The following is a 26,699-nucleotide window of genomic DNA, read 5'->3' as shown; positions in this document are numbered from 1 at the left end:
AACATGTAGAAAATTTTGAAAAAGCATGTGCTAAAGAATAGTGTTTATGTACATATATCATATGCGAAAATTGAGAACGCTGATATGCCATAGCTAGGTAGTGCTATTTACAAAATGTATAAAGATTACCTTCAACCCTCTGTAACCATATAGAGGTATTGAACGATTGATAACCATGAAAACTCATATGTATTCTATAAACAACATAAATCTACCAAGTTAATGAACTGCATTAAAAAAATCTACCAAATGAAAAATTCACTTGGTATTTACTGTAAAGCCAAACCACTAAGGAATTGGAACTTATTTTGTAAAAATATTAACCCTTCTTCGGATTGAACCAGCTACAACTCTTGGGATTGGCAACCTCAAGCATTGTGGCAACTCTTCTATTCTCATCATAAACATCTTATTCTTCCAAATCCTTACACCTCCATCCTAGAATTCGTCCCCCGTCACCACAAATACACGTAAAAAATCAGAGAAAATCAAATGATATAAACACCAAATTCCAAATTTGCAGTAAAAACCAAATTCCAAACAATGATTGGATGCATATCCGAGCCATAAGGGAACCAAATTTATAGAATTATTTGGACATGAAAACACAAAATAGCGAAGGGAAAAATTCATCAAAATTCTCTACTCAAGGATAAGCTAAAATTGGAAAATATTCAAACCCCAGAAACTCTAGTTTCCTAAACGCCACATACGTCTGCATTAGAAAACATTGGAGTACTTAATTCGGTATAAAAGTGAAAATTTTAAGTCTTTTCTGTATAATGCAAGTGGTAGACATGGCAAAATTGTATTTTGAGGGCATAAAAAAAATCGCGTAGGATTGCTACAGACACTAACAATTGTAGTCAACCAATTTACTAATATTACGATTTATCTTATGATATTTTTCTTGTTTTGTTAGATATGAAATTTAATTAGTAATATAATTTCATATTTACTATAGCAGATGTAAACTCCTGTAAAACCACCCTTCTCTTAAACCCTTGAAGACTAACTCTTACATCATTTATAGTGCAAAATTTGATGAATCAAATAAAGATTGTCAAAATTTTAGAATTTTAACATCAATTACAACATGAAGACCCAAAATTTGATTCAAATCAAAGTTGAAGAATCTATTAACCGAAATTTTGACATAAATCACAATCTATAGACCCAATAGGCGTAGAATCAAAATATACCTAAGATTTGGTGATTGGATGACTGTGAGGGCCTCAAAAAATACAGGGAAGCTGGCGGATTCGTCGGAAAACCTCGTCGGAATCTGGGTTACGTATTGAGCTTCAATCTTCTTCAAACCTTCACCTCTCTAATGTTGTTGTTGGGACTTTTCTGAGTCGAATAGATGTGGTTGCAGGGCCGGCCGCGACCGGAAAATTTATGAAAGCCGTCGGGAATGTCGAACCCAAACTGGGTTCGAGGGTTCGGGATCTAATGTTTCATGCTAACCAAAACCAATGGATTTGAAGATTGAGATCGAGTTGAAAAGGCTATCGAGTGAGTGAGTTTTGGGTTTCTCATTCAAAAATTGGAACGATCTCGAGCGAAGTGGCTCGTGAAATTTGGATTCTAGGGTTGGGGGTAGCAAAGAGCAGGGAGAGATACGGAGGAGCCCTCCGGACTCGGTAGGGACCTTTTTGGTTCGAATTGAAGTGAGCAGGAACAAAGAGGGAAAGGAGGAAAACTGAGTTTTCGTGCTCTGCTGTCGAAGAGAATGAACGGTGCGTCGCAACACGGCAGCGTGAGAGGAAAGAGGGAAGAAGAATTAAAAAAAAAAAAAAAAAAAAAAAAAAACTGTATATATATTTTCTCAGACAGTGGCAGAAACGTAATAAAGCAAAATTAATTGGGACAAAATAGGAAGCACACTGTGCTTATGAACAGTAAATCAGTTATATATATTTGGGTTTTAGTATATATTGAATTTTCTAAAAAGATGGTCAAGAATCAATACTTTGAGACCAATTTAGAAAAGGGACAATAAACAAAAAGTTAACACCAGATCACATCTGTATATATTAATAGATTCGTTTATTATTAACTCAATGGCTCGCCCAGGAAACAGGGAACATCAGTTTCTGTATCCTAATTAAGCCTCTCCTTCCGGAGCTCTTTCATGACGCAGTTGCTAAAACATTATTTGTAACCCTTCAGTTTTCAAGAGGTAAAGCTAGCTAGCTAGCTACTCGGTACAATAAATACTGTAGTCTCTGCCATACCGTTGAAGTGTCTACTCCAACTCTAGAAATTTTGACCTACAAAGAAGCATCAAAAATAAAATTGGTAAGTCCGTTTCATAATGACCTTAATTGTTTTAGTACATTTTTTTTAGATTAAAATAAAGGATTAGACGATATTAGCTTCTCGGATGATTGTTTTAGTACCTGAGCACGCACCGAGTGGAAAACTTTATTGCCTACAGTGGAAAAGTTAGCGCTGACAACTTCAGCTCCTTGTTCCTCAAGAACACGGATGACTTCATAAAACATGAAGTTCTTATTCAACCCACTAATCAGCATAACTTCTATGCAGGAACCCGAGTCTCTTAATTCAAGAACTGGTAATCTTGATCCCTTCATTACAGCATTTTCGGCAGCAATAGCACCAATGTCAGAATTAGAACTGCCTAATTGTGACCTCATTGCTTTCTCCTTCCTCTCCAAATTCTCTATTCTCTCTCTCAGTTGCTTTATATAGGATGCCGCAGTATCAAGCTGATTTTGCTGTGACACGGTATCCTGATCAATGGGAGAAAGGCATATTGCAATTAATAAAGCCGATAATGAAATTTGATTTTTATTGAAATATATTTAGTTAAGGAGTAGCGTTCTCTCGTCCTAAATATTTGATATATGTTACGTTACTAGATTATTGAATTCAGACTAACAAACTAACATGTCCTAAATGATATAGAGAAATTTTATTCGAACCCATGTTTTATATCTCTACTCCCAACGTACTTTCTTCACCTAAATTCTTAGTGGTTTATCTATCATTATCTTTTTACATCTAATATTAATTCCTAAATTATCCTCACTTGTGAAAACCCAATCCAATATAATTTCTGTTTACACCCCAACAAAATTAATTATTCAAAAAAATAAAAAACTAAGAAGCAGTCCCTCCATTGATGGTCCCTGTAGAACAATATGAAGAAAACCAAAAATAGGGCAAAACTCTTGAGAGAACGACGGAAGTCGAACGCTCCAATATTCGTATATTTCACCAGATCAATCAATTATATAGAGAACTAAAGTATATTTATGGCTAAATCGGATAAATGATCCATGTGGTCATAAGGTATTCGGAAGATAGCACGTGTGCTAGAAAAATTAAGATTTAAACCCCTGTGATGTACCCCGTTAGCAAATTTAGTCCAAAAGTGATTTTTCCGTTAACTATCGGTTAATACATGGGTAAAATTGTACTTTGACGTGTGCACTTTCTTCTTCCTACATCTCCCCTACGCAACCCCCAAACTCACTTCGCACAAGAGAAAAAAGAGAGACCATTTTCAGTTTTCCATAGAGCTACCACCGCAACCATGGCGGCCACCGTGTCTCCATGGGTGCGCTTATGTGAGTTTTCCACAATTGGGGTTTTTTTGAACCTTTGATTCTGATGCGATTTTGGGCGACTTCCGAGGAAATCGAAGCCATCTCAGCTTGGGTTTTTTTTATTTGAACAATTACGGTATTTTGAGGTGTTTTGTTCTCAAATTGGTGTATGTAATGGAGGAAATCTCCGCTTTCGCAGAGGTGTAATATATTAGATGTGAAATTTTCTATCTTCCTGTTTGGTTGCCTAGAAAGTCCAAGAAAGTAGAGAATGATCAATCAAACAATTTAGAGGGGGGATAAAGTTTATGGGATTGATTTTGTTCTGTCTTTGTTTCTGATTTAGTAAACTTAATCAAATTATTAGCTCGTTTCTATAGAACATATGTGTGCGTGTGACTTTGATTAATAATTTGGGTAACTTTTGTTTTCCAATTAAATTGAGGTTCAGTGTGTAAGATGAACAATTTTAAGGTTTTCCTTGGATCTGGAAGATGATGGGAAAGTTTATCTGATTCGTGTTTTTCTTTGGTGGGCTGTGAAGAAGAAGGGGAGAGAAGAAGAAGGTACACATGTCAAAGTATAATTTTATCCATGTATTAAAAGATAGTTAACAAAAAAATCACTTTTGAGCTAAATTTGCTAACGGAGTACACCACAGGGGTCTAAATCCGAGTTTTTTTAGCACATGAGCTATTTTCCTAATACCTTATGACCACATGGATCATTTATCCAATTTGGCCTATTTTTATACAACTCAATCTAAGTAAGTTGGACTAGGAATATGTTTTTGACTTAACTAATACATACGTTTTGGAAAGAAAAGAAAAACCTAATACATACATGTTGCTGCTGCGCTCTCTCTCTCTGACACACACAATTCATTTCCTTGAAACTAATCTTGTCACAATACACAATCTTCATTTTCATTTCCGTCCCGTTTATGGTTTTGCTTATATATATATATATTAATTGACTGTTTCTGATCTCTACCTCCTTTTACAATAACCAACCCCTAATTTGTAACCAAAATTACATAGAGTAAAATTAATACACAATTTATATCTAGAATTTAAGCTAGGTGTAGAGATAAAAAGAAAAGGGGTTCTAATAAAATTTCCCAATGATCCATATGTACCTTGGAGTTGGTGGTTTTGAAGTGTTGGGGAGGGACAAGTGAAGCAAGCTTGAAGCAGAGACTTTTCATTTGAATTCTTCTGTTTCTCTCCACTGTCTTCCTGTCCGGTTTGGAAGAAGACTCACTGCTACGCTCCATCCTCTCTCTCTCTCTCTCTCTCTCTCTCTCTCTCTCTCTCTCTCTCTCTCTAAAAAGAAACAAAGCCCACAAAACCCAAAATCTAAGCAAGCATGAAAAGCAAGAAATAGAGAGCAAATTAAGGGACAGGGTTTGGAAAGAAGGAGGAGCTTGACTGAAACTTGTACGCTTATATATAGTTGAAGCTTCGTGCCCAACCGAAATAAGCAAAAACGAGTGAAGGGAATCCTACTGTGAACCTTCGAATGCCATTAGCCTCCATATGAAACGGGGGCCCGCCCTAGCATATATTCATGTGAAGCCGTTGGATCTGAGAAACCCTCGCCTCCAGCGTCTACTTTTCATGTTATATACATTCCTGTGTCTCCACTATTCAAGGGTGGTTTTCAAATTAGAAACGACTTTGGTTTTGCATTCACAAACAAAATACCTTAGATTATTGTATTTTGCTTCCAAATTAGGTTTTTGATTGTCTTTTCTAATACGGTAGCTTAGAAATTGGGTTATTTTATCAATAAATTAAACGAATGGCGATCAATAAAAAAAAGGAGTAATTAGGTTTTCATCCTTATTTTTACTACTCTATTGATTAAAACCTTATTACTTTTCAATTTTTGATCAAGGTCCTTTGTATTAATAATATCATTAATTATTTCAATAATAAAATATTTTTTATTTCTAAATATATTCATTTAATATTAAAAATGTTACAATTAGTATATTTATATTTATGGCTAAATTTTTTATCATATATTTTTATTTTTAGTTTGTACCCATTTTTAATTTGCAACCCTTTTTTAATTTGTACCAATTTTCCTTTCAATTTTAATTTGTACCCATATATTAATTTCTTTTTGTGCCCATATTTTTTAAAGTTTTATTTGTATTGTACCCATATTTTTTTATTTATTTGTACCCATTTTTATTTTTGCTAAATGTACCCATTTTGAAGAATGTACCCATGTTTTGATACAATAATTTTTTGGTTATTTTTTATGAATGTACCCATGTTTACACACACACACACAATAGTATATTTATATTTTAATATTTTTAATCCCACAAATTATGTTTTTTATTTAAAATCTCATTACTATAAACAACTATAAATTTTAATTTTTAATTTAAAAAATATAGTAACGTACATAGAAATAAATTATCAATTAATTTTAGGGACTTGGATCAAAAATTGAAAACCAACAAAGTTTCAGTCAAACATTATTCATAACTAGGGACCGCATCCAAAGTCTCCCTAAAAAAAATGTGATGGGAGAGATGGGTAATTCACGCATTAATATGTTATGTAGTAAAGCCCACAAAGCTGGGAGCGAACAAATTTTATAACTTTTGGAAAGGTTATTACTGAAATAGGTGTAGTTTAAAAATATTATTTACTAACTTATTTATTCTTCACAAATGTTGGATATTCTAAATAGGATTTCGTAGGTACCCAAGTATTTTATTTCTTATACATATGTACTTTATTTACTTGTACTCCAAAGCGTTGTTCTTTAATGCCCAATGCCCCATTGTGTATATAAAGGGTGTTGAATACATTTCATTTTTTCTCTATCAAATCAGTCATGTCCACCCAAGGTCAATATGAAAATCAGTTAACTAAAATTATTAGTGTTGATTGTGCAAAAAGAAAGATTCAAACCCCAACTGGAAGCAAAAATTATAACTATGTGGATGTGTGTTTCTTTAGATGGAATCAAGAAAAATTATATCTTATTACAATATGGAGTTTATTTCTATACATAACTGGTCCCAACTTAGGACCATAATTTGTTATGACTTGAGGTTATTTCTTATAGATTATTACTTTAATATATTTGTTGCTGCCATATTCCGAAAGTCGATGTTTTGGACTTTTTAAATTGTTCAAAATTAACGTAGTTTTAGTTCTGTGTTACAATTTTAGGCCCATAATATATGGTTTCGAAACAAACGACGAAATCTACAAGACTCCTTGCTTAAAAGAAAGGATTTACCAAACAACTTTCAAGGTTAATAAAAAAATTGAAACCAAAAAGTGAAAACAAAATTATTATAGGCTCTAAATTTCTATACTATGAGAAGGGAACTTAAATGGAGAGCAAAAAACACATTTCTCTAGCCAATTTTATTAAGCCCATATTCTGCAAACCTTGTTTTTGATTATCAATTCATGCAAAAAGTCTTAATTTTGTTATGATCTAGAAGTGGTTTTGTTATGATCTAGAAGTTGGTTTTGTTATGATCCCACTCAATTTCAATTTGGACGACATATTATGGTGTTATATGATTAGTTTAACATTCACATATATCAGTTTTAACTCCACTAGAAATAAAATATTTAAGATTGACTTCCTTAACAAGCTTGGTTTAAAAATATATATTCTGACTTACCTTTCAAATGACGAAGTGCAAGGATGAAATTAGTGTCTTAAATAACATTGAGTTTAGTTACTATATGTAATTGGTTATTTGTGTATCACTGTTTATACTTCTTTTTTTCTTTTTAACAAACAATAATATCTACATTAAAACTTACTCTAATCCAAAACTCAAATTTTAGGTTCTAAACTTACCCCACTTTGCTCAAAATTCAAATTTTAGGCTGGTCTACCATATATGTGTATTTTTTTTAGTTTTATATTTATAAATTCATCGAATCCAACGGCTAAGATCTAATATGATCAAATCTAACAGTAAAAAAAAAGATTTAAAGGTCCAAATTTAAATCCAAAGGCAAAAGTAATTGAAAAAAAATATTTTATGTGTTTCATATTCTTAATTTCATAGTGTTCCACGAATTTCATGGTGTCGCTTTAGTGATTTTTCAGTATTTATCGGATTCTAAATATTTTTAGGTTAAAATGTTCATAAAATTAAATTAGGATAGTCTACATAATTTTTTTTAATTTACTTTAAGAAAAAAAATTATCCTAAATTCATTCTTTAATAGTTTCATGCTAAAATTGTAACCCATAAAGGTTGGAGGAGAAAAACTATTTCTGGGTTAAAATCAAATTTTCTGGGTTAAAAATTTTAGGTTTCAACCCTAGGATTGGAGATGATCTAAGGGGTGGGGGAGTGAGCTAAACTTTACAATGAGCTTGCCATAATAATATGGTTCAACTTTGCCTTTGGCGAGAACTAAACCTAAGACCGCTCACTTATAAGTAAAGAGGAATACTAGTAGATCATAATACTAAGTGACATTACTTTTTATATCTTAGAGATACTTAGATTTAGCCGACCAAATTCTATATATATATATATATATATATAGATGTTTGGTTTTTAATGTTTTTAGACCAAATTTTTTATTGAATTGTGAGTGCAAAAAGGACGATGGTATTTAAAAAAAAAAAAAGAAAAAAAAAACCACACTGATATTTTAAACGTATCAATGTAACAAATGATTTCATACATATATATATATACAGATTGCTTAAAGGAAGGGATCCCCATTTTTAAAAAAAAATGGGGATTAGGTGTGGGGCCCACTCCACATCGAATTTCAACGATCCGAACCGTCTATTTTGTTAGTCTCGATTCATAGATCATCCTTGCAAAAATTCAATTCAATCCGAAACCGTTTGCCTATTTAATTATCAAGATTAAATTTCATTTTTTCTTATATAACAAAATATTCGTTCATTTCCTTGAACCCAATTAGATGTCTTAAACATTTCCGATTTAGCTAATATTTTGCAAGGATGATCTATGAATCGAGACTAACAAAATAGACGGTTCGGATCGTTGAAATTCGATGTGGAGTGGGCCCCACACCTAATCCCCATTTTTTTCAAAAAATGGGGATCCCTTCCCTTAAGCAATCTGTATATATATATATATATATATGGTGAGTAATGGAACTGAATCGTACTTGCACCAGTTTGTGTAATCTAAATAGTGAAATATTTTTTTCGAAAAAAATTGAATAGTGAATGAGTCGGGGCTTAGAGACATTACTCCATTCAGTTCCCCTGGGTATAGTCCATATCCAATGTATTAACAACTGCGTCCACCGCGTTCAAACTTGAGCTGACACGCCCCAACCCCGATGTCCTCAGGACATCGGGATGGTCACGTGCTGGCCGACACCCGAAGGGTGACGAAAGCTATTTAATTTAAGCAAAAGCTGAGAAATATGCTAAAACAGGCAATAGGAACTAATAACACAATACTAAAGTTCAACTGCTAATTAATAAAATTATGGTCATACACATAAGTTCAGAGCATACGTCTAATACAGAGTACAAGCGGAACTTAAGATAGAGAAGTGCTATTACAATAGATGTCGAAGCAGAGAAGATATAGCACTAAATCACTGGTAGGGAAATGCCTCGTAGCTCATGTCATAATCCTCATTCATAGGTCCTGAAGGGAGCGCAAAACAAACGTGAGTGGACCAAGTTGATATATATATATATATATATATATATATATATATATATATATGACAGTTATCAACATACTAACCCACAGGTTTTATGAAAACACATATAAAATGATAAACGTTGGTTTTCCAAAACCTAGCATGTCGTGCAATGTCTCAAAATCATAACTTGTATATATAATAAACACTAGTGTATTGTCCGATAACCCCCAAGTCCCATGCCGGCTCCCCGTCTCTGAGCAGATAGTCAGAGGAAAATACACTTTAGGCCTCATGCCGGCTCCCCGTCCCTGTGCTAAATAGCCAGAGGAAACACACACCATGCCCTATGCCAACATCAAACTGTCGCCCGGGATGGACCGGAATCTATCCATACGTCCCGTAGCAGAAAGGACCACTAGGTAAGTACAAAATCATTGAACATATTTATATTGAAAAGCAACTTCATAGTATAAAGTCATTCATCATCTATACTATAAAGAAGTGTTCTAAACATGTTCTAAATATCATATCGTCATCCATCAAATATTCTATAAGCACATGGGTTATAGGAAAAATAGTAATAATTCAATCTAGCCTCAGTAAGCATGTTATCTCACAAAACATTTCATAAAACATAATCATTAAATCATGCTTTTCATGTATGCATTTCTACTATTAAAACATGCTTTTGAAGGGGTCCATTCACCGTACACCGATGGTGCAAAGCTGTACCAAAAAGGAATAACGGAATCACCGCTAATAATTGCACATATTCACATAAAGGAGTACCTTTAGTCAAACTCTATTCAAACGATTGAATTTGGGAAAACAGACTTCAAACACGGGTCCAGGACGTCGAAATTAGCCTAGGAGAGGTCTCAGACGAAACCCCGGAAAGTCAACCCTAAAAGTCAACGATGACGGTTGACCGGTCAAAATCAAAGGAAACGCTGACCGTTGACTAAGTCAACGGTCAAAGGTCAGACTGGGCTTGGATTTGGGTTGGGCCGATTGGGCCCTAAGGGTTTTGGGTCTAAAGGGTTTTTAAGGTTCAAAAGGGTAAACGGGCCAAAGGCCCTAATCCTCACAAGGCCTAAAGCCCTGTCTGAAAGGGTTTAGGGGGATTGTGCTCAAGCCCTTAACAGAAAATGGCCCAAATGGTCCTATTTTAAAACAACAGTTAAATTAACCTAAAAAGATTTTGGGTTGGGTCAACGAGCCACCGACCCTAAACAAAATGGCCCAAAGGCCTTTGGGTTTTAAAACAATTAATAATAAAAATAAAAACTGAAAGGGAAAGAGTTTTGGGCTTGGTTCACAACGGGCCTAAGGCCCGTGAGCCTTAGAAACGGCCTGAAAGGCCTGGGTGCACCGAAGAAGAACGCCGGAGCTTTCCCAGCTCCGGCTGACTGCAAACAATGACCTTGGACTCCGATCTAGGTACCAAAATGAAGCACAAGACGAGATGAGCAATTTTATACCTTTCTTTTGCCGTAGAACGGCCGGAGATGAACGGAAAATTCCTTGACACTCACGGGCTCGCCGGACTTGAGTGAGCTTTCTCCCGAGTTGATTTCGGTCTAAACCTTGAAAATAACGAGATAGAATCACTAAACCACATCCAAACATCAATCTATAATGGATAAAAGGATACCCGATGCTTACCTAATCGGAAAAATGATGGAATCTCGCCGGAGTTCGTTTTCTGGGTTTTCTCGTTCATCGCGGCGACGAGAGAGAGTGAGAAGAACGAGGTTGATGATGATAATGGTTGTGTCTTCCTCGAGCAGGGAATGCAACTAGGTGTATGCACGTGTCTCGGTGAAAGATGGAGAGATGAGGGTTTCGAGAGAGAGAGAAAATGGAGAGAGAGCAGAGACAGAAAGAAGAAGAATAAGAAGTCACGAGGTAGGGGACAAAGAAAGAAAGGTGAGGATTGTTGGGGTGCTGCCACGTGGCAGTTTGAGGGAGTTTAGGAATCTAGATAAAGGGTCCAGATTTAGTCAAGTTAGGGGCCCAAAATGAAATTTCATTAAAATTTTAGGGAACTTACAAAATTATACAAATATTTGGGGGTTGGGTGTAACATGAGCCATGTAGACTTTTAAACGGGTTGAATATTGTTTGAAAAACACCTTAAACTAATTGCCCACAGTTTCAACATCGCATCTGGAAAATCAAATTTCGGTTACGACCACATTGAATATGTTATCCTTTCGTGAAAATTTTCCATTAATAAGGATCAAAATGACAAAAATACCCTCAATTTTTTGTTAATTATTTTGGCTTCTTATTTATTAACACTACTATAATTATGGCTATATGACACCAATATCTGCACACTATTTACAATTGGTGACTATAGACATAAAGATAGCACTCTTGGCTTTTTTTGGTGTCTTTTTAGTTAATGCCACTAATACTAGTGACCTTCAAATTTGAGATTGGTGTCTTTTTATTTTTGGTGTCTTTTAAGCTGAGATTGGTGTCTTGCTTTTGTGTAAAGAGCTAATGTCTTGCTTTTGTGTAAAAAGCTAAATCCTCTTTCTCCCCTTCACAAACGTCCAACTCCTCCTTCACAAAATTCTACTAGTGTAAATTGAGGGTATTTTTGTTATTTTCATCATTTTGGTCCTTGTTTTAAAAAAAATTCATGGAATGACCAAAATGATTGATAATTGACAAACTCATGGACCACTTCTATTGATTTCAAATATCAGAGACCAAAGTGAGGAGTATTGCCAATCTCATAGACCATTTTGACTAAAATTTAGACCCTTTGATCGACTTGATGTTGGTAGGGATTATGTATTTGTACTCAAGAGTGGAGCTAGAAATTTTTTTATAACTCCACCTTTTTTGTACTTGTTACTAGTATTATGTATAGCTTCAATGGCAATACATTATCCAGAATGATATACAATGCTATGTTTGAAGTTGGGAGATAATGGGTGGTCTTTGGTTTTCCTCATTAGCTGTGTAGCAGATCCATTGGTTAAATAATGGTGGCTCGTTTCGAAGTGTTTTTATAATGAATGAAAGCGCTTTTAGAGAAAATATTTTTGGGTTCCAAAAGCACTTGAAGTTCTTTCTGCAAGAAGCACCAATTATGTGTTTCTTCTAGGAAGCACTTTAAATGATTTTAAATGATTTACTTATATTTTTACTAAGGATTGGTTTAGAAACATTTTCACTAAAAACGTTTTCAACTATTTTAAAAATACAAAGACCACTCATTATCTCCCAACTTCAAACATATCATCGTATATCATTATGGTTAATGTATTGCCATTGAAGCTATACATAATACCAGTAACAAGTACAAAAAGGGTGGAGTTATAAAAAAAAAATGGGATCTTTTGAGAAAGGGTTGTGCTATCCACACACCCCAAATTACTTCTCACACACCCCTTGTTAATTTCTATCCGTTGATCTTCTTTAATTCATCCAATCCGATGGCCGAAAATGAAAAGGGTGTGTGAGAAGTAAAATGGGGTGTGTGGATATCACACCCCTTGAGAAAAACCCTTGAAATTCCTATTTTTCAAACAAAAACCCAATTAATATTAAACATTCAAATAAAACCCAAATTTCAAATAGACTACTATGTAGATAAATATATAACCAATTATTACAACATATTTACAACTTATGCCACAAAACCCTAATATGTTAATAAATATTATTACTCACCCTAATTATGATTAGCAATTAACCCCATATGGAAATTTTACTTTTTTTGTTTCATAAATGTTATTAACATATATATATATATATATATATATTAATATACCCATATTTATAAACAATTATAGGCACATTTTTTGTATGAAAAAAAAAGAATCCTTTGTACAATCAGTTATTTTGCATCAAATAATATTGTTTGATAAAAAAAACAAAAAAACAAGAATCAATTAATATTCTTTTATTTTGTAGGTAATTTTTTTTAAAGCATTATTACATATACCAGGCACATTTTACTACTAATATATATATATATATATATATATATATGTGCAAATATATATTAGTTTCAGTAGGAATTATATATTGTAGGTACATTATGTTTGTACAAAAAAAAACAATAGGTAAATTAAAATTCATAAACAAAAAGTAGTAGATATATTATTTTTTAATCAACTTACATACCTTTATTTTGTAGGTAAATAATTTTACATGCATTATTTGTCACAGTCCGTCCCGGGATTTTATTCATCGAGGACGTGAAAAGATGGATTTACCCTTAGCGGGTATTAAGGTACGTGGGTGTGACGTTATTTGGATTAATTTTATAAGTTTGGATTAAATTTATTGGGTTGTAAAATATTGTGGTTAGGGATTTAGAAAAATGGATGGGGAGGATTTGGTTTTGGTTGGACCACGCAGGACCCTTCTTTCTCTCTTCCCCGTGCTTCTCCCTCTCTTCCTCTCCGTTCACCCTCTCTCTCTCACACCCATACGTACGGCATCACCCAAAAACCTCCCAAACGTCACGGATCGAAGCTATTAAGGTATGGTTCTTCATCCTTTTGACGTTCTGAGTTGAATGGTACTAGTTTTAGGAAGTGAAACCCTCGGAATCACGTGAAACCCGAACCTTCATTTTTGGTCACTGTTCATGCACTCGTAATATGTTGTGTTTCAGGGAATTCTAAGCTTATAGTGAGCTTAGTGAGGTCCCAAGGAAGCTCGGAATGTTTCGTTGGAAGGATTTGGACGTCGGGATCACGAGGGTTAAGTTTGGCCGGTTTTGCTTGGATTTTTCCGGTGAGATTTAGTTGTTTTTGAAGCTTAAAAGTAGTATATTGTGATTCTACATGTTGAGGGCTTCAAATTGATATATTATACGAAGAAAATGGTTGAGAAACGAAGGAGAACGAAGCATTTGAAAATTCCCCAGTTTTCCGGCCACCGGAAAAACCAGTCCGGCGAGCTCGCGAGGAAGAAGGTGTGCGTGGGCGTGCGTGGACCCGTGCCTTCCCTGGCGCGTGGGGGCGCGTGCCACATCAAAAAATTATTTTAATAATTTGTCGACATCCGTGACGTCAAGTAGGTCAATGTGGTATATTTATATACCCAAATTGAGCACCGTATGAGAAGTTATTAAGAATTGTTGGTTAGGTGCTTTAAATAACGTTTTATAGTTTTCGCATTTAGGTGAAAATGTGAATTGACGATCCGACCGTTGGATCGTCACCAAACTTTGATGTGTTGTAATGCGTAATATTTGAGGATTATAGGAACTTACGGATTGGGAATCCGATTTGCGGATCTTCCGAAATTGGAGTTGTAAGTCCATAATATAGAATGTTAACCGTCACTTGGTTTTGTTAATTGACGGAGATCCGACCGTTGGATGGTAAGGAAATTTTAGGATGTTGTCCTAGGAATATATTGTGGACCTCTGGAAGTTATGGATTTAAAATCTGAGTGGCAGATCTTCCGGATCGAACTACGTAGTGACGTATTTTATATAAGTTATATATTCTATCGATATGAATTCTGAGGTTGGATTTGATTATTGTTTTAGGCGCCGATCGTCATGACGCCTTGGCGTATTGTGCTAGGAAGTTGTAGGGCGAACTCCAGGTGAGTGGGCAGTTTTGTTTTCGTATTACCTATATACAACTGTTTTTCCCAGAAAATGCGTTTATATGAAAATTATGAATTAATTTGCCATGCATGCAATTGTTGAGATAATTAGTTTGATAATTGATGCATATATATATGAATTGACGCGGTGGACGCACAGGTGAGTTTTATTATTATTCAGATGAGTTATTTTATATGAATTGCATTGAAAGCTCATAACCTGCCCCTAGGTGTTAGTGCTTATATTATTATTCACCACACCGCACGCTCGCCTTGGATCCAAGTAGGTGGATGTCGTACAGACCATGTGAGGGTTCCGACATGCCAGTCGTACAGACCATTAGAGGGGTTCCGACTGGTGGGTGACCTTAGATATGCGCGCTGATGATTGATGTGAGAAGCACTAAAGCGTATTTATACACCTGTCATCGTACAGACTACTATATGTAGTTCCGAGTGACGTGCAGAGTTAGACCGTACAGGTCACCGAGGTGACTCCGGTTGGATTGGATGTTGAGCTATAGAATTAACCGTACAGGACCAACTGCAGGGTCTCCGGTTAATTCACCATTTCACCTGTTACATTGATGCATCAGTCATTCTGTTTTCGAAAGTTTTATCATGGCATAAATCCTGATTTTAAGAAAAATTGATGATTTGAGATTTATGAAAAGTATTATGCTATTATGCTATTTTCTGGGAAAGTATACAGGTTTTACAGCGAGGGGTTAGAAATGTTTTAAATGAAAGATTTTCGAAAAGCTTTGTTTTGCTAACCCACTCAATTTTGTTTTGCGCCCCTCCAGGTTCAAGCTAGCAGAGCTTTGGTGGCCACGAGGAATCCAGCGGTGTTCTGGCAGAATTCACAAAAGTAGGATTCACCCTCGGGTGTTATACCTTAGTAATCGTATTCTTTAAAAGCTTCCGAACTGTGTAAATGGTTACGTCACTCTCACGTGACGGCCAGCATGCCCTCCTTCGGGACGGGGTGTGTCATTATTACATATATTGGGCACATTTTAGTAATATATATGTTCAATTATATTTTATTATATCAAATGTAGATAAATTAATATTGAATCAAATAACATTTTTTTTATTTTGTAGGTAAATTATTTTGCATGTATTATTACATATACTGGGAATATTTTACTACTAACACATATGTCCAAATAATTTACCTATGTTTTAATGTAAATTACTCCATAGTTCCCTTTCAATTTCCATTTGGTAAGAAAATGACAAGATTAAATTAAAGTTGTCTAATTTTATGCAAATTTAGAAAACAATTACGAAATCTAAAGGAAAGTATAACATTAATGTTTTTTTATTTTTTATTTTTTTTGCCAGATGCATTAACATCCAATTTGTTATGATATATTAATATGCAATGAATTTAAACATTAATACATTTTTTTTCATTAATCCCTCCCTTCAAATTTGCATAGAATTAAATGTATACATTAAAATTGTAACTAGGGGTATTTTAGGCATCTAGAAAATGCAAAATGTGTAAAGTCAAACATAATTAATGAATTTGCTTATGTGGAGCCTAGTCATTGAGTTTTATTCAAGTAAAAAGACTATGTCGGATTTTATGTAAAAAAACTTGAGTTTCAAGGGCTAAAATCATATTTTCAGTAAAAAAAATTCTAGCTCCACTTTTGGGAACAAACACATAATCCCTACCAATAATGTATAGATAATAAGTTCAACTTGGAGGAAAATATCGATATTTGGTTGAAGAAGTAACAGGCTAGTTGTTGGATATTCTTGGAGTTGGATAGATATAATGATCTTAATGCTCAATTAACTTATAGATTATAGAAACCCATCATGCTTAATTTGGTCAAACTCGTCAGACTTAATTATGAGACATAAAGTTGTTGCTGAAAAGTTCTAGGCAGAAATCACGATGCTTATAGACTAAAGAAGGAGATTTGTGTCGGATCCAGATTAGCAAACATTGTTGGCTGTGCATGTTTTTTCAATACTAATTACGGCCCTACGTGATTCACATTGATACGTACAACATGCATGCAGGAACACCAGAAAACTATTAGAGGTAGCTTTCCAAATGATGTGAAAAAGGAAGCTACATCGAATATCTTTATATTTAAACCCAACAACTTATTTTGGGGTCACAAGCTTCACCAAAATTATTTAGACAAAAATACCTCCAAAACAAAAAAAAATTCAAAAACAACCCAAAATAATGCAAGGGTATTTTTTTCATTTTAACAATGTTTTTTTTTTTTTCTAATTAATTCTTTTGTACAATTTTTTTTTAATTAGTACCTCAGACTAGGCTAGAAATAATGTAATTCAATCAATTGTTCATTAAATATTATTTTCTCTATTTTTAAACACGTTCAAAACATCGTACGAGGCGTGTAATGCCGGTTATAAAAAAAGATCTTTCGCACGCGCATAATAATATGATTAAATTAATTGTCAAATGATTGTTTTTTTTATTTTAACAAACGATATTTACACTAAGGGGGATGGGGTTGGCTCAGCATCACGATGTGCTAGGAATAATGTGATTCAATCAGTTGTTTATTAAATATTATTTTCTTTATTCTTAATGTAAATTCAATAGAATGTAGATGAAAATTGAAAGACTGATTTTATTATATGAATTCAACTGCTTTGATTGGTTTGTGAGGGGTTTTTTTAGCATGATCTAAGATTATTCATTTACTTCTAATATTTGACTTTCCTTTGGTCAATTCACACATATAAATACATTTAAAACGTGTAAGTCGCGCGTAACAAGCTCTGATTCAAAAAATGCCTCCTATATATACGTGAACGCGTGCATGAAGGCTAGTTTGCTATATATTGGTGATCGATTTGGGCTCCAAATGCGGCATGGCTCTGCTCTATTACTTGCACTTTACACCAAACCAAATAACAGAGAAAAGTATCACACGGCTATTCTCTATAGGCCCTCATCAAAGAAGCAGCAAATAAAGGATAATACTTAAGTACTCACCATTTTTTGTAGTTCCTTTTCTTATTCTGCCCACATCATCACTTAACGGCAAACTTAACAGATTTTATAACGGTTTTATGAAATTGACATAAAATTATACTAAATGTATGAGAATGAAATGTTTTGAAGATATTGTATGAGGTTACAATTTGTTAGATCTCACATCGCCCAGGGGAGTGGTTCATCTATGCCTTATATGTACATGCCTACCTTCATTTAGCATGAGGCCTTTTGAGAGCTCACTGGGTTCGGGTTCCATCGGAACTCCGAAGTTAAGCGAGTTCGAGCGAGAGCAATCCCAGATGGGTGACCCACTGGGAAGTTCTCGTGTGAGTTCCCAAAAACAAAACCATAAGGGTGTGGTTAGGACCCAAAGCGGACAATATCATGCTACGGCAGAGTTGAGCCCAGGATATGGTGGAGCCTGGGTCGAGATGTGACACAATTACACTCAAACCTGATGGGACCCTCAAATATGTGTTAAGATATCATTAGACAAAATCAAAATGTGCGTACTCGCTAATGAGTGCCCACGTATTTTCCAATAATAAATACATTATCTAATATTAGTAGACCAACTGCCACTTAGCTCCTCATGTTCAGTGTTATATCTTCTATTAACTTTGACTAATGCTAGGTAGGCCAAATTTTTAGACTAAATTTATAAGTCATATGATGTGTCACTAATATAAAATAAACATGTTAATCAACACTTCAATAATAATCCAATCATCAACAATCGCATCATATAATTTACAAAATTTAATTTAAAAAGTTAATCTCCCTAACGTTATCCATTAACATTTTATCAACAACAAACACTAATTAAGGTCTTACCAGATATGATTTGGCTGGATGTGTTACTTGAGTCAAGCTAGACTTTATAAAGAAGCCTTTAATTAAACGTTAATAAAGGCTTTTAATCATGAGCCTTAGGGCTGGATTGGTATTTGTGTGCTTTGAAAAAAAAACTGCTTTTGCTATACTGCAAGAATAAACAGTTGTAAAATAAAGCAATAGAGTGTTTGGCAAAAAAATTTGTAAAAGTGCTTTTAGCAAAAAAAAAAAAAAAAAAAAAAAAAAAAAAAAAAGTAGTGTTTGGTAAATTTTTATGTAAAACCGTTGCGACGATGTAAAATGACTAAAAAAGAAATGATGTTGAATATTATATAATAATTTTTTTTATCTTTTCTTTTATTATGACATTTATAAGATTTATATAAACTATTTATATACAGTTGTGAGCTTCGAAGAATGTACTTTTACCTTTTTTTTATTAAGATATTTATGTTGCAATCCTATTAGATTAGGAATGTGATTGTGTAAATCCTAGTAGATATAGGGATATCTCTTATATTCCTATTAGGAGTAGATTACCTATTAAATATTGTAATCCTAAAGGGTAAGGAATTAACCTTCCCTACTACTATAAATAAAGGCACAATGGGGTGGAATAACACACACCCACAATTACACATCTCTCTCTTCTTATTCTCCATTGCCGCACCTTTCTCTCTCTCTCTCTATGGCCTCCGTAATTGTTTAGTAAATTATGCCTACAACATGTTATCAGCACGCTCTTGACACTGCGCTAACAAGAGAGTTTGATCTTCAATCATGGGAGTATTACATTTTAATCATTCTTTTTGTGATTAATTTAATTATTTTATTGAATTGATCTACATGTTATTGATTCAATTTAATTTTTATGTGTTGAACGTGATACAACACGTTGGAGATGCAATTCTGGCTTTCCGAGATAGATCTTCTACAAATTCAAAGGTTTTTGTTCTTTTCTGCCAATCAGGTACGCTTAAAATAAAATAAGATATTTGAAACGACCATGAAGCATGAAAACATTCCCCATGATGCATGAACCCCCTATGTTTATATTTTCCTTCCGATATATATATTGTATATGTTCATATATTTGTCAATATATATATTTGTTTCATGCATCACACAATTAAATTGTTATGTGGAATATGTGAGTCAATGTATAAAATTAAATTAGAAGCAATTTTAGGGTTTCCTAAACCCTAAGGGATTTTTGAAAAAAAAAAAGAAAAGAATGGGATATGGTGCGGCACACCACCGCACCATCACTATGGACACAACAACCAGGCCACGGCCTGGACTTCACCTCGACATGGCCTGAAGCCCCAAGCCCAAAACGCTGAAACCAGCCCCGTTTAGTAGAGTCCACTCACCCATATGCCACAACCTTATGGTTGTTGGGCTTGTGTAGCAGCAAAGGGCTTGCAGCCCTGGCCTTCAGTCCACGCCAGCAAGCCGCAAAGCTTGTTGGGCCTTGCAGCACCCTGACCCACTTTGCATGACAGCTAGCCCATTGTGGATGGGCTTCCTCGCGCCAAACCCAAGGCCAGCTTATGCTGGACCTTGTCCTATGCCCTCCCTTGGCCCTAAAAAAAATTTTGAAACCCAGCTGCGGCTGGGGTTTCTCCTTTACCCCGTGACCTGAAATTCACACCCAAGGCCCTTTTTTGGGCCATGCCTTTTACTCAAGGCACCCAACCCGTGCCCAATTTTTTTTTGGGCAATTTTTCGACCCAATGCTATTATTTTAGCATTCTAAATAATTTTAACCCATCTGTTAATATTGTTTTGCTTCTACAATCGACCTTGTATGGCCCGATTTATTGAATTAATTAAAAGTGACCTGCAGTCTATTAATCTGATAATCAATCCAAAATTATTAACCTGAAGATCACTTTTGGACATTAATGATTCAATAATTTATTTTTATACTTTGAACCGTTGACATACTTTCGTAGTCCCGAAGCACTCACACTTGAGTTCCTGAAGCAACCAAAATCCACTACACTTAGTTGTATATTGCATTCTGTGTTCTTGCAAGAACCTTTCTTTTATGAACTAAACATTCATAAACTAAATTGAACATGTAGTTCCAAATTTAGTGCCTTTGAAACCCGAAGTTTTCATAAAACAATACACCATGAAAACCCGACATTTTTCATGAAAACAATGTCTTAGAACTCGAATGTTCTAACTTTGATGCTTATGGATGATTCCTTCCCATAGCAACAATCACAATCTTGTTCCCTCCAATTCAATGGATTGTCGAACCGTCACAAGTTTGATTTTCCTGATTTGGACGTTTTCTATTAGAAACCACTTTATGTGGGCTACAAGACATGAATCTCTATTTGACTATCAAGAAGCTGAGAAACCATTGAAGCCAACAATGGCATGGAAGAGCTGAATAAGCCTCCGCCATGATATTCATTCGAAGACTTTTGCTCAAAGCATTACAAATGGAAATACCTCCCGATTGAGGATTACATGGCTATTTGGCTCGCTCATATGGACTGTCTAATCATGAAAGACATTGCCTGAAGCACACCATGATTACGTCCATGAATGAGTACAATTCTGAAGTTTATAAATCCGATCGAATTTTGACTAGAGAATACTTTTCTCGTTGTTCCTTGTTTCTAACTCGCCCCTGAAACAGCAGTGTAGAAAGCGGAAGTTTACAAATTCTTGAATCTAATTACTACCACAAACGTGAGAAAAAGGTATGGACCCAGTTCGGCTAGAGTCTACCGAATAGCTCGACCCAGTTCGGTCAAAGCCTACCGAATGGTGATGCACTGCTCCGGTAGGGATACACCGAATGGCATATTCTCTCATAATCCAATTTCGAGGTTGTTTTTACAACATATGGTAGAATCAGGGCCTGCCAAGGTGTGGCATCATGCCCGAAGCATGATCCTTGGTACCAAAGACCTACAACTTCAAGAATAAGGGAAAATATTCCCGAACCTTAACCCTGCAGAATCTATTTCCGTCTCGATGGAATAGACCATTGGTTATGCACCTGTTCGTGCCCCTACCAATGTTGTTAAGGAGTACCATTCTAATAGTTAATACGTGAGACTAATTTTGCTCCACCAAACATTGTTGGAAGAGCAGAATTTTGACATGGATGGCCTTGTTGGCCGAATCCCCTTAGTAAACCATTTACTTTGTGAACATTTTTCCATGTTCTTGGATTCACGTTTGGTGTATGTTTTGCTTATGGATAATCTTATTGATATTGTCCTCGAATATGAATTAATTGAATGGTACTGAATCACCATTTAAAGGACCTTAAATTCTCTCTGACGTTGAGTTTTTAAGGATATTCGAGATGACAATGATTATAAATGAATCACTGAAGAAAATAGAGTGAAATATCTTTGCACCACCTCCAAAAATGAGCCTGAAGCTTTGATTTGGGGTCAATGGGTTGTCTCCCAATTGGGAACACACCACATGTGGCCGACCTGGAGCTGGGTGATTAAGCAATTTACTTTTTTTGGCACGACCTTTTGGGACACTTAGGTCGAACAATGATGCTACGACGCATCTCCTTACCCATAGTAAGGATCTTGTGCCTACAAGCACACTTTGCCAAGCCTGCTCATTAGGTAAATCGATTTTCTATATCATCCCTCGCAAAGATACAAAATCACCCATTTTTCACAATGGATTCAAGGGAATATATGTGGTCTAATCCAACCAAAATGCGGACCATATAAATACTTATGATTTTGGTTGATGAATCGACAAACTAGTCACATGTTTGTCCACACACATTGCTGCTAAACCTTCTGGCCGATTAAGGGTTCACCACCATACTTATCCCTTAAGGTCCAGGAGACTGGATAATGCTGGAGAGTTTATATCAACGGTTTTCGATAAAGTATTGCATGTATTTTGGGTTTTTAATTGAACATCAAATTCTTATGTTCATCCTGAATAGCCTCGCCTAGTGATCATAAAGCGCAATTTAAATGATCGCCCGAATTTTGGTAAACGTACCAAGTTTTCGGTTTCTGCCTAGGGATATGCAATCTTGTATGCAATTATGTTGGTCCACCTTGAGGCCCATTGCCACCCAACCTATATGACGTTACAGTTGGTTACTTGGTACAAACCTGACAGTTTTCGTATTTACCCATTTAGGTGTGCATTCCATGTGCCAAGTTGCGCCGCCGCAACGTACCACCATGGGTCCTCAAAGAAGGATGTGTATCTTTTGTCGATTACGATTCTCCTTCACACTAGCTCTCTTTGAGCACTTGCACGCGATCTCTTTACTGCTCATTTGTGGGTTGTCACTTTAATGAGACAGTCTTCCAGCCGTTAGGGGGAGATAAAAGCGTCAACGTTCCTAGAGAACTGCACGAATTTACGTGGACGTTACCCATTATGTCTCATCTTGATCCCTGTACCTTACATGAATGATAAGTAAGTGTGATGAATTCTAGATTTCAGAATGTTCCTCCAAACGCATTCCTCTGATCTAGCTAAAGTGACGAGATCATATACCAGCTGCAAACATGCCTGCAAGGATAGACGTACTTAATGGACGTCGAGACAACATCCCTGGATAGTGTGTCGCCTCTGTTGGACGGTCTGGACACCCTAGTTGGACGGTCTGGTACACTGGCGGATAACCAATCAATCTGTCTTGGCCTGGAGCATGACAGATCATTCAGTTCGTAGGATTCACTTCCCTGGAAGAGGAAGACACGGCACAACAATGAATCTAAACTCGATCGTTGTCTCAAATCATTTCCATCTTATGAGATTAATCTAGATTTCTCCCGACACTTAAAGTTCTTGGTCCAGTATACTAGTTTGGATGAGCTAAATGGAATTGAAATGAGATTATCATCGATAATGTTTTCACTTATACGGTAGCTACCGACATAAATGAAAAACGACGATATCAAATCGTGTTCTGTTGATTAAGTGACAACGTAGAACTGATTGGACAACCGAAATTACAATCCAGGTCAAATTACTTGCCAAAGTGTGTATTAGAAATGTTGTCCCTACACTGCCCAAGATAACCATGTTGTGTTACAAGTGGGAAATGAAGCGTATTGAGATGAATGAAATAGTGTGATATGATGCACGTCTTACGGCGCAAGGTTTCTCTCAAAACGTCATGTGATTGATAGCAGCATTATGAAATGTGGTTAGTGTTTTCTCCATGGGGATATAAATACGGAGATTTACATGTAAGTTCCCAAAGAATTACATGGACTGGTTCAAATAGTTCCAAAACCATGGAACACCCTCTTAACTTGCTTGAGCGTTCACTTACAATCCGATGGATGTGGTATACCTGTCTAAGTGATTATTTAATCAGTTAAGGATATGAAGTATGCCTTTGCGTGTTAAACTATGAAGTCTTATTCTAAATTGCTAGAGTTACAGTTTATGTCGTTAACATGAATCTCACTAAGACTCTGGAAGAACTTGAGAAAATTGCCTCGCACCTAAAGATGGAATTTGAGATAAACGATCTTGGGAAAACTCATTTATGCCTTGACCCGAAGTTGAAGCATTGTTCTGACGGTATTTTGGTCTACCAGTCGAACTACACCCCGAATGTGTTACCTTTGAGTATACCTATGATCGCCAATACGTTATATGCAAATGAGACCCTTGAAGAGGTTATGGAATCCGAAATTCCATATCTAAAGTTCAGCTTTGCGCTTCGTTGTACTTAGCTCATTGTATTTAGACAGGACATCTCATTCGCTATTGATCTTGGTAAAGATGCAGCACCGCGCCTACACATATCCATTGAATTGGTATTAAAGACATACCCTGAAGGTACTACATGGGCAAATCTCAAACGCATCTCAGCGGATCCAACCCCCTAATCCTCGAAATGATGCTTGCCTTGTAGTTATGCTGACGCAGGTTACTTATGAAACCCGCACAAGGCAAAATCCCCAAATGGTTATGTCTTTACCGTTAGGGATATCTCAATATCTTGGAGGTCCATGATATGACCTTAGTTGCGAAATCTTCGAATCGTTCCAAAACTCACCTCACTTCACTACGCCACAAGTGAGACATGGTTAGGAGTTCTTGTTGAGTATATTTGAAGTACTTGCTGTGTTTTCATCCATCGTTGAGTCCCAACGACAATCCATGAAGATTATGCCGCATGTATCCATCCGACCAAGACATGATACATCAACAAAGTCAACGCCAAGACATATTGCGTCTACATCAGCAAAGCATCAGGATATTGAAGCCAGCAACCCGATCCCAGACAACCTTGCCGGCCTTTACAAGACGTCACTACCGAAGTCAACCTTCCAGAAGCTTGTCCGAGGAATTGGTATGCCTAACTATTCATATGCAATGCTTGTAGTTCTCATTTGGAAGTTATGTCAAACTCAGGGGGAGTATCCAGAAGTATACTCACTTGATCTTAATGTACTCTTTTTCCCTATGATTAGGAGCATTTTTCCCATTGGGTTTTTGCTACCTAACTAGGTTTTAACGAGGCACGCATCCTTGGCTGATCATACCCTTGTGAGCTATTATACTTACGTCCAAAAGACGTATAGTTTTTTACTTAATGCAACTTCTCACTTTTCTCCTTAAACTATGAGTTTTTCTCCCACCTTGGGTTTTACCATAGCGAGATTTTGTGAATTTTACTTTTTATGCATTCTTCCGTTGATATGAGACTCACATTTGCTCATTGTGCCGATGACTTCATCAACTATACTTGCTTCATCACTGAAGACTTGATGCGCCATTTACTTGAGTATTTACACACTCAATGGGGAGTGTTGCAGTCCTATTAGATTAGGAATGTGATTGTGTAAATCCTAGTAGATATAAGGATATCTCTTATATTCCTATTAGGAGTAGATTACCTATTAAATGTTGTAATCCTAAAGGGTAAGGAATTAACCTTCCCTACTACTATATATAACGACACAATGGGGTGGAATAACACACACCCACAATTACACATCTCTCTTTTGTTATTCTCCATTGCCGCACATTTCTCTCTCTCTATAGCTTCCGTAATTGTTCAGTAAATTATGCCTACAACAATTTATAATTTTTTTATTCTATTCTTTTCTCTAAGAGTCGTTTCTTCTTTACCTTGTCCCTATTTTATTTTTGCAGAACCTTTGTTATCTTCCGCCACTCACTCCCTCTCTTCCCCTTCTCTCTATATCTCTCTGTATCTCTCTCTGCCTGGTCCTAAAAAAGGCTAGGTCATGGGGAAAGGAAGGCTGGGTTGCATCAACCAATTCTCAAAAAACGGATGAACTCCGATTTCAGGACTTACCGTCGGTGTTAACAACGAAGGCGTCGAGGCTTTCCCGTTAAGATTTTGGGTGTCAAGCAGAAGGGTGCAAATCTAGTATTCTTTGTGCAACCCAGATTTTGACAAAGCTCAGAAATCCGACGAAAAGGCCCCAAATTTCGACAAAACCCAGAAATCTGACAAACCTCCCGCCGCTCCTGTCCCAGAAATCTGAAGAAGCTCAGAGTCAGAGAGGACGGAAGAGAGACCGTGACGAGGTCGGCGACGAAGTCAACGGGTATAATGTATAATTTATTTAATTGCTAAAGGCCATTTTGGGTATTGGAAAATTTCATTAAAGGCCTCAGCGCCTCTTGCGAAATTGGTTTGCGCAGAAGCTGGGCAAGCAAAAAAAGCTGGTTTTTCAAAGTTGGATTTTGCAGCTTTGTGTTTTTGGCTTTTTTTCATCAAAAAATGTGGAAAAAAAACTGAAGTTGAATGTTTACCAAACATAAAAAGCTAGCTTTTTTTTATACCCACTTTTTTCATAAGCACCTCAGTACCAAACCAGGACTTATTCATGATATCATGGCTTCCGGATGCAGCCCTTGCATAATTTGCTTTTGTAACACAATTCGTTAATGGGTCCCCCTATTGAATTTGAATGTCAATAATGTGTGTTATAGTACAGTAATGTCATGTATTATGGAGCAAAGTGTTGCCAGCAACAGGTTTACGGGGATAAGACCACGACAGATACTAACCTAAATTCTGTGCAC

General features: G+C 35.8%; 1 protein-coding gene and 2 long non-coding RNA genes across 3 annotated transcripts in view; 1 reads left to right on the top strand and 2 right to left on the bottom strand.

Moving 5' to 3' along the window:
* The window catches only part of LOC126626206 (transcription factor bHLH162-like), a 55,516-nt gene extending 50,616 nt beyond the window's left edge, over positions 1-4,900 (bottom strand). The window contains exon 1 of the mRNA XM_050295447.1: positions 4,717-4,900. Within this exon, the coding sequence (XP_050151404.1) occupies positions 4,717-4,854 (138 nt within the window). The 5' untranslated portion in view covers positions 4,855-4,900. The remainder of the gene's footprint in view (positions 1-4,716) is intronic.
* Positions 71-1,782, bottom strand: LOC126626209 (uncharacterized). The gene is made up of 2 exons (XR_007624639.1): positions 1,203-1,782; positions 71-438 (listed from the first exon to the last, which is right to left on the bottom strand). It is a non-coding gene; the product is annotated as an uncharacterized LOC126626209 (long non-coding RNA).
* Positions 4,901-13,643: 8,743 nt separating the features above from the next.
* On the top strand, positions 13,644-15,809 carry LOC126626211 (uncharacterized). Its single transcript, XR_007624641.1, has 4 exons — positions 13,644-13,737; positions 13,872-13,993; positions 14,757-14,815; positions 15,625-15,809. It is a non-coding gene; the product is annotated as an uncharacterized LOC126626211 (long non-coding RNA).
* The last annotated feature ends 10,890 nt before the right edge of the window (positions 15,810-26,699 follow it).

The sequence above is a fragment of the Malus sylvestris genome, chromosome 6 (genome assembly GCF_916048215.2).
Source record: "Malus sylvestris chromosome 6, drMalSylv7.2, whole genome shotgun sequence".
Lineage (NCBI taxonomy): Eukaryota > Viridiplantae > Streptophyta > Magnoliopsida > Rosales > Rosaceae > Malus > Malus sylvestris.
Note: the sequence above shows the minus strand (reverse complement) of the source record. Positions and strands in the feature narration are given on the sequence as shown.